Source organism: Ochlerotatus camptorhynchus, unplaced genomic scaffold, assembly GCF_037179485.1.
Source record: "Ochlerotatus camptorhynchus isolate MF236.1 unplaced genomic scaffold, CSIRO-AGI_Acam_v1.1 ptg000432l, whole genome shotgun sequence".
Taxonomy (NCBI): Eukaryota; Metazoa; Arthropoda; class Insecta; order Diptera; family Culicidae; genus Ochlerotatus; species Ochlerotatus camptorhynchus.
In genome coordinates, this window is record NW_027040918.1 from 5709593 (window position 1) to 5719139 (window position 9547).

At 38.6% G+C, this 9547-nt stretch overlaps 1 protein-coding gene across 1 annotated transcript; it reads right to left on the minus strand.

The window, feature by feature from the left end:
* Positions 1-3928: 3928 nt before the first annotated feature.
* LOC135711331 (outer mitochondrial transmembrane helix translocase-like) lies at positions 3929-6375 on the minus strand. The gene is made up of 3 exons (XM_065234122.1): positions 6004-6375; positions 5283-5521; positions 3929-5217 (listed from the first exon to the last, which is right to left on the minus strand). Exons 1-3 carry the CDS (start codon positions 6168-6170, stop codon positions 4448-4450), a joined length of 1176 nt encoding a protein of 391 aa, XP_065090194.1. The 5' UTR covers positions 6171-6375; the 3' UTR covers positions 3929-4447.
* Positions 6376-9547: the final 3172 nt, after the last annotated feature.

Consider the following 9547-nt stretch of genomic DNA (forward strand, 5'->3'; position numbering starts at 1 on the left):
GTTATAGACCTTACTTCGTCCAAATCAGTCCCCCAGGAATCATCAAAATTATTTTCCCGAGAGAAAATATTCAGATAATCCCGAGCAACCTGATTCTCAATAGGACTAGTCAGACCCAAACTGAAATTATGGGAACTCTCGAATTGCTTAGCAAGTTTCTGAGCTTTTTCCAAATTTGTGATCAAAATTTTACCACCTTCTTTAAGCGCTGGAATTGGCTTTTGAGGTTTTTTCAAAATTTTTGTGAGTTTCCAAAAGGGTTTGGAACTCGGGTCTAATTTAGAAACATTATTTTCAAAACTTTTGTTCCTCAGGCCAGAGAATCGCTTTTTAATTTGTTTTTGCAAATCCCGCCAGATAACTTTCATGGCAGGATCGCGTGTTCTTTGATATTGTCTCCTACGGACATTTTTAAGACGGATCAAGAGCTGAAGATCGTCGTCTATTATAATTGAATCGAATTTAACCTCGCATTTTGGTACTGAGGCAGCTCTTGCTTCACTATAGAAGTAGTCAGAGATTCAAGAGCATAATTAATTTCATCTTTGGTTTGCAAAGGAATGTTTGGATCGAAGTTATATTCCATAAATGTTCGATATTGCTCCCAATCAGCCCTATGGTAATTGAAAGTAGAGCTGTTGGGATTACAAATTATTTCTTGGGATATTTCAAAAGTTACTGGAAGGTGATCAGAACCGAAGTCAGCATGGGTAACCAATTGGCTACAAAGTTGACATGAATCAGTTACGACCAAATCAATAGTTGAGGGATTTCTTGCAGAAGAAAAGCATGTTGGGCTGTTTGGATATTGAATAGTGTAATAGCCTGCAGAACAATCATCAAACAAATATTACCATTGGAATTGCTTTGAGCATTATTCCATGAGCGGTGTTTTGCATTAAAATCACCAATAATGAAGAATTTAGAAATATGACGGGTAAGTTTCTGGAGGTCACCCTTGAGATAATTCTTTTGCTGGCCTACGCATTGGAATGGCAAATAGGCAGCTATAAACGTAAGTTGTCCAAATTTTGTTTCAACAGAAACTCCCAAAGCTTCAAAACCTTTGGTTTCAAATGAAGAAAGAATGTTATGTTTGATTCGTCTATGAACAATGATGGCAACGCCACCACAGGGTCCATCAAGACGATCATTTCTATAAATTAAATAATTTGAGTCCTTCTTAACCTTATGGTCAGGTTTAAGGAATGTTTCAGTTAAAACGGGAATATGCACGTTATGAACTCTCAAAAAGTTAAATAGCTCGTCTTCATTATCTTTAAGAGATCTAGCATTCCAATTTAAATTGTTTAATGCTTTAAAATCCATTACTGAATTTTAAAGTCATGACAATATTATTTGCAAATTTTACTCCAGTTTGAATAGAATCAAACATGGAGTTAGATTTAAGCATATCAGAAATCATGTCAATTAATGATTTCTGTAAAAATTCCATTTCCGATGGAATTACGTTGGTTAGTATTTTGATTTCTACCCGTTGCAATAGCAGCATAGGTAGCTCCATTAACTCGCTGAACATTGTTAGCAGCGAAGGGAGTAGGTATAGATAAAACATTTGAAGCAGGGGTGATATTTGTACCTACGGGTACGAATGTAGAATTTGTTCCTCGCTGACCGTTGTTAACAGCAGATGAATTTGTAGCTGGCCGGAAACGTGGATCGTTTCCTACCTGCCCTGCCCAGCTACCTGTCTTGCTTTTTCCAAGGCCTTAAGGTTGTTTAGTTCACTAGACTTGAAGTGAACTAAATAAAAATCATTGGAAATACCGTTGCGCGAATTGCCAGGACGTGATTTCATATTCATTTTGATTACTTGGAGTGGCACAACTCCTAGTAGTTTTGCCAGTTCATCTTTGATCTGATCCAGGGATTCACCACTGGGCAGTCCTTTCATGACAACACACGTTCAGTTTTGGTATCGTAAGTAAAAAAAATTGAGCTGCTTCTCAGTAAGATACTTGAGAAGACATTTAAATCCATCCAAGGTTTCAGCCAATACACGGCATTCACCCCAACGTCCAATTTGTAGTGAAAATTTAACTTTCACGAAGTTCAAAAGTTCCATGCGAAGTGCATGGAAATCGGAAGTGGTTATCACAATAGGGGGAATCTTTTTCTTCTTGGCATACAGCCGGGATAATGGATCATTCTCATCATCCGTGAGCAAATCAAATTGATTACTCAAATTAATTTCATCAGAAGGAGGATCAAGAGTTTGGCCTTTTCTGTTGCGCTTAGGTGCCATGGCGACAGTAAATTTTTATCCAAATCGACTTCCAAGCATATTACTATAAGAATATGAAGGATCGAAGAGGAATTTTCCAAATCGATATCCAAGAAGGATTACCTCGGATAGGGTCCAAACAAGGATCGAAGAGGAATAAGAGTTGAAGAAGGTAGAAATTTTACAGGTTGGGCACTGAAAAGTGCTGTTTAAATTTGTTGTAGCTTTAGGTAGTAGTAACACTTCCTTCAGCAAAAAGCAAGTAGATCCGCATGGCAAGAAAGAGCATGATGCGGACTGACCATCATCAACATTGTTTTGTCTAATGGTCTACTCCACTGCCTTCCATACCCAACACTATCTACCACAAAAATTAAAGAAATTAAATTACCTTCAATTAAATCAGTCAAGCCTATTTGTATACGAACAATATTTAGTGGGACTGTTATGCCGAGAAATTAGCTATGAAGTAGAAAATTCTACACATGTCAGTCCCACTAGGAACTGTTACTTTCTGTGTTGCTTTGATGGCCACGTTGCGTTTGACGTCTTTACTCTTGTGCTTGCCTGAGCGTGCTTGCTTTTGCTCCGAAGTTTTAGAAGTTCCTGAATAGTTTGCATAGGTTTGCACCATTAATTGATACCAATCGTCGATACCAATCGTACTTCTATAAATCCATTAAAAGTATGGGCATCTCGAGAAACTAATAATGAATGCTCTGTGTGGAACAAAAACTTCTTTGCATGTTGTTCTACTCCTTAGCAATACGAACGTACGACTAAAGGAGATTGTGCTTAATCATTTTGAGTCCTACCATACATTTATGGCGGCTGACATTTTGTGGTCAAAAGATCAATATGTCACACGATCGTCGATCATGGGCTTCGATGATTTCAAGAAATACCTACTTTGAAAGAGTTAACAGGGGACACTATAGTGTGGGGTGGCGAGCATTTACGTAACTGTCTATAATAATGCATTGTTTGAAATTAGAACTTTGACCTGGTGTTTCAATACGAATTCCTGTTTATCTTAATATTTTTCAACATAAAATAAAACTCTATTTCCCTAAATGGGTAATACCTTTTCTTTTGATCATATAAACCTGTTTCAATAATTCGTGCACTCAAATCGATTCGTTAATGATAGATTCAGCAAAGAAAATCTTTGTGGGACAGTTATGCGTAGAATTTCAACATGGGACAAATCAAGACCAACAATTGAAATGGCCTTAACTCCATTTTGTAAACAAACCTTGTAAGGACATTTTCTCGCAAACCGAAACCTTCATTCGCAAACCTAAACCACAATCGGGTAGAGGAGAATTTCCCCTTTATGTTCATTTTGTTGGTTTGCCTTTGCGGAATTCGGTTCGCGAGAAAATGGCCTTACAAGGTTTGTTTACAAAATGGAGTTAAGGCCATTTCAATTTGTTGGTCTTGAAATAGACTTGATGTTGTTTTTGTATAAGCCCAGAACAAATTACATGTTTTTCTACTGTCATTCGAAAAAAAATTCCCTTTCTGTTAAAAAGGGGAAATATTGAAAACCTCCTGCTTCCGATCATAAATTAAAAAATAGACATGTGAAGTCAATTCGTCCATCTCGTTGAAGATTTCTGACATCCTTGTACGGTAGCTAAAACCCAGAAACAAACAAAACGCATAAAATCAGTTACGCCCAACTACCACTTCAACATTTTTATTCTTCATCTCGGTACATATCTACATAGACACAGTTTAATCTTAGCATTATTATATTAGAAATGAAAATGGGTTTAAATCTAAATCCTTCACAACAGACGCTTCCACGCATGAGAAGCGCTCGCTCTAGTCCGGTTAATTCCTGCAATGTAAATCCTTTACCTTCTAAGAGCTAATTATTTGACTGTTTGCTTTCTTGATTATGTCTACTAGATAATCAAACGCGCTAGTGAAAGATATTTGTATTTCAACAATATATTAGCTGTTTCCACTGGCATTTAAATACAACATTCGATTCCAACTAGGTACATACTAGCCTGATAGCGATAAAAATTGTGCCGGAAAACTAGTTTTGGAAAAAAAATAGTACAATCAAATCCGCAAAGGATGTGGAACACATAACGTAGGTTCAAAAAAATGTTTAACATTCCTGTGTAAGCGTTTTGATCTGATTTTCGTTTCTGTTTTTTATATATACTAAGAATTAGAAGCGCGCTATTAATCTAAATCTATACGGGCATCGTTAATGTGCCCCGAGTTGTATTTGGAGTGCTTCATATTTCTCAGTGATTCGACCAAGTCTTCCATCGTGATGGCCGGAGCTTCGTCCAGCATTGGAGATCCAACGGAAGACGCTGGCGTACTGCAGTGGCCATTCGTCATTCCGTTGGCCTTTGCGGCTTCGGCTGCTGCTGCTGCAGCTGCTGCAATTTCCTTAGTCTTTTCACGCATCACCTTCCGGATTCGGTAGACGGAAGCATTCCGGCACATCTCCCGCAAATCTGACCCGGAGTATCCATTCGTCATACGTGCCAGCTGAGCATACTCAACGTCGGTGGCAAGTTTCTCCTGTCGCAAGATCAATTGCAAGATCTTCAATCGCTGATCTTCGCTCGGTAGTCCAATGTGGAACTGTGCCGGCATTCGTCGCAGGATGGCCTTATCCAAGTCTTGCGGCCGATTGGTTGCTCCCATGACGATGACGGTCGAATCGGATTCCGTATTCAACCCATCCCACAGCATCATGAACTGGGTCTTCATCATGGCCGTAGCTTCGTGGTCGGAAGAATTGCGAGCCCGGAGGAACGAATCAATTTCATCGATAAAAATGATGCACGGTTGGATTTTAACGGCCAGGGAGAACACGGCCGAGGCGAGTTTCTGCGATTCGCCGTACCACTTGTCGGTTAGCATAGCAACATCCAGATTGATAAAACGCATACCAGCTTCCTTGGCAGTTGCTTTGGCTATCAGGGTCTTACCGCAACCTGTGGGAGTATTTTTGCGAAATTTTAGTCCGAGTGATTCTCCAGAGGAAACCGTCTATTCATACCTGGTGGTCCGTACAGAAGCACTCCTTTCGGTGCTTGATAGAGCGATGATGCCGGGAACATATCACGATGACATACTGGGAATACCAAACTCTCCTTGATTTCCTGACAAACATGTTCCAGTCCAGCGATACTATCCCAACTGACGCTGATGTTTTCCGGCACAACCAAATGGGAAGCGATGACCAGCTCGTAGTCATTCAGATTGGTCAGAGCAGTCTTTTTAATGTTCGGGCCAAGTCTAGAGATGAATGAAACGAAAATAGAATTGCAATGAGTATAATATCAACCATTCATGAATGCAAAGACCACTCATCGGGGTTATTTGGTCGAGTCAAAAGCGAAAGTTGATCCCAAATTACCAGAACTTGGTTATCGACTTGAATTGAGCTTTTTGTCCATTTCTCAAAAGAATTATAAGCGACAGTTCATTTTCACGCATGAAATGGTATAATAAAGCCATGGTAATAATTTTGAAGGTCGAAACATAATCATTACCCAACAAAATCGATCAACACTAAAAACACACTTCCGATTCCGCGAATCTATCGACCCTATTCATCGAACATTACGTAACAGTGCAGAAAGCAAGAAAGGAACCTGCAAGGCGCCAGTCAAGAGCCAGCAGCCCAAGTCCCAAAATAGTAGCAATTCCCAGACGAAAATGTAGACGAGCTGTAAATTGGACTTTCAACCCTTCGTCGTCTTCGTTGTACAACTCACTTTCTCAGAATGTCCTCCGCTTTATCGATGGCTTTCTTTTTGCTCTTGTTGGTCGGGTCCAGGTTCTTCATGAGCCATTTGGCCGAATAGTAGGTGACAATCGAAACTAGCGAAATTCGCAGCACAAACTGCACCACCTCGTTGCGACTGATGCTTGCTCCGGACATGGCTTCTTCTCTTCGAACTGACGGACGGTCCACAAATCCTCCCCACGAATCCCGTCGTACACCGGTATTTCCGATGTAAATTAAATTTTCAACCAGCTATAGGTCTTGCACTGCGTGATGGGGCACTTTATTCACAAAAATCGAAGAATAAATCACACGAAAACGGAGTCGGAGAATATGTATATTGCGATACGCAACACACGACGGATAGCTGAAATTTTTCTCCGTTCTGATTTTTGACGTTTCGATTTGACAGCATAAACGCGTAATCAGCCGATGTGTTGCAACAAAGATCAAAAAATTGAAGGTCTTTAAACCGCTGGGCTTCTGAGAGGTACTAGTTTACAAAAAGTTTTCCATTAGGTGTTCTGGTTATTGCAAATTATTTATTTATTTATTTATTAATTTCGAGTTTATTGGCGATCGACCAGCTGATGTAAATTATGTGAAAATGGTAGTGACGTTTTGCTATCTGTCAAATCATATGGAATATTACCAACAATCAATACGAAACTATCAATTTTAAATTGGCTCACTACACAGCAAAAAAAATGTAATATCGATGAATGTAATTCTGAAACGGCGCCGGTGGTGTAGTGGTAAGCGTGATTACCTCTCACCCCAGCAGGCCTGCGTTCAATCCCAGTCGGCGCCGCCGGGATGTTCTGAGGCATAACATCTCTGATCACGCCTTCCTTCGGATGGGAAGTAAAGCCGTTGGTCCCCGGTTCATGAGTTGATGGGTCGATAGGTAGGGTCCAGGTGTGGGAGCTGCCTTCCCGCATAAACGCAAACCATCACTTGACCTTACCGATAATGGTTATAAATTGTTTATAATCCCTCCTAAACTTTAACTGAAATGGTTTTGGAACCTTACAAGAACGTTTGTGTGATAAAGTTTTAACCTTATGTATTATGGTTTTAAGGAAGCGGACCTTACAAATAATGGGTCGTTATGAACCATTACCATTCCAAATTCTTGTTTTCTCCATACATTTTCGGAAAGAGAACTATATTAGAACGTTTTTACTTATGGTTTGAGAACATTAATGATTATGGTTATGGTAGTCAGTAAGGTCCATTAATCGTTTTGTATTATCGCTCAACTTTACGAGGAATATATCGCGAACTGATAATTATTAATTTACAGGCAACCAATTCGCGATATATTCCACATAAAGTTGATCGATGTTACAAAACCATTCGTGGACCTTACTGACTACCATAACCATAACCATTAATGTTCTCAAACCATAAGTTTTTTTTTTCCTTTATTAACGAGACTTTCAGCCTTAGGCTGGTTCATCTCTAGCAAACCATAAGTAAAAACGTTCTAATATAGTTCTCTTTCCGAAAATGTATGGAGAAAACAAGAATTTGAAATGGTAATTGTTCTTAACAACCGATTATTTGTAAGGTCCGCTTCCTAAAAACGATAATACATAAGGTTAAAACTTTATCACACAAACGTTCATGTAAGGTTCCAAAACCATTTCAGTTAAAGTTAAGGAGGGATTATAAACAATTTATAACCATTATCGGTAAGGGCAATTTATGGTTCACGTTTATGCGGGTTCCTGGCACGTCGGTAGCATTGGTGCTCAGCACGGAAAACAAGATCGACGGAAAAAACAAACCAAAGGAAAAAAAAAAGATGAATGTAATTCAAGCTGTTGTATGAAATAATGATGTAATAGCAAAAAGCAGATACAATATTAAATCAATGGATATAATTTTGTTCGCAAAATCGCAAAATCGATATTACACAACCGATGGATTGACCTGCACACAAAGAAAAATCGTTGTTAAAATTTAAAAAAACATCGGTAAAATTTAAAGTTTGCGTTGGTTCTTTTTGGTAGAAGGCGGTTAGCTTTCAAAATGACAGTCATCCAACTGTCAAATCAATAGTTTCCCAATCATTACTTTTAAAAGTTAAAAAATTTCAAATAAATTGCACTACTGTCAAATGAAAAGTATGACAGTGCTGAAATTAAAAGTGAATAACTTTTGATTCCAAAATAGAATTTGAGTTTAAAGTCTGGTATAGTTGAAATAACATGTGTCGTTTGATAATTAAATGAGGAACATATTTTTAATTTAAATATAAAAGTTTTCATTTTAAATTCTATTGAACATCAAATTAAAAGTTTTTTTTATTATTCGAAAGAAAGAACCGAAAGTATCTTTATTATTTAGTAATACCTTGTACAGACATACAAAGTACACTGTTGTACTACCGTTGTATTTCTTTAAGCTTGTACCTCAAATTGTACCTTTTGAGGTACTTGATTAAAGGAGTACAACGGTACTGCTTTGTATGTCTGTCAATGGTATAATTCTCGTTTTTTGATCAAATCACCGAACAAACTGGTTAGAACCTCCAAACCAAGATTGTGCAGGTACAGGTGGTGAAGACTCCGGTTCGAGATCGTGGACTGGTTTAATCACATGCACCGGAGCACGAACTTCCAAGCCGCCAAGAATCGGCCACAATCACCAGGTTGGAAACACTATGAAAGGAAAGTTAGATAAAAGTCATTAATGCAAACATTGTCATTTGAGTATAAATAAGTTGTTTATACCTACCATAATCATTAAACTCAATGATTCCCTGTGGCCGCCATCAGTTCCAATTCGTGACTCGGATAGACTCGGTTGTCTGTTGTACCACCATTTTCAGTTCAGGATAAGCAAGTGGCCAGCCGGTGGCAAATACAATGTCGCTTGACTAAGTCATGATTTTCCCGGTGCTCCTGGAATCCCCTTATACCAACAATCAATACGAAACTAACGATTTTAAATTGGCTCACCACTTTAGTAGCCTATTGGTCCCAAGCAAATTGGGTTCTTTAATTTTGAAAAATGTATCGTTTTTTATACATCATCTGAAAAAGCGATTGCATCTGAAACTGGACTGTCCCAAAAATGCAAAAAGTGTGATAGAAGTGCACATTTCCTTCAAATCGTTTTGATGTCTAGGGAGCACGTATTGCTTGCATCATAAGGAATAAGTGCACCGAAGACGGTTAGATGTAAACTTGCAATTTTATCAAATGCATCAAATGCAATCAATGCAAATTGGTGTGAAATGCGCAATACACTATTGTATGCGATTGTTGGCCATATATTTGGTTGTATTTGTATTTTATTGTATGGGTATTTTTCCTTAAATGTTTTTACGTTGATTTGAATGAGTCCAAAAAAGCCCGCCACGACGGTATGTTGATCGTGTACCTCTTTTTTTTTTTCAATAACCTCTTTTCAAATGCGAATGTGCAAGCTTGTAGGGGCCCTCTCTCTCTCCCTCTCTCTGGCGTCGTGAATCAGCTGTCATGAGACAAGAAAAGAGGAAGAGATAACAGAAAGCGTGCGCG

Bases quoted from the DNA above. Each gene is read 5' to 3' on its own strand.
- LOC135711331 (XM_065234122.1), bottom strand. From the start codon at position 6,170: ATGTCCGGAGCAAGCATCAGTCGCAACGAGGTGGTGCAGTTTGTGCTG. The intron at 5,522-6,003 runs GTGAGTTGTACA...ATTCATCTCTAG, and splicing joins GCGGAGGACATTCTGAGAAA to ACTTGGCCCGAACATTAAAA. The intron at 5,218-5,282 runs GTATGAATAGAC...ATACTCCCACAG, and splicing joins GCTTCTGTACGGACCACCAG to GTTGCGGTAAGACCCTGATA.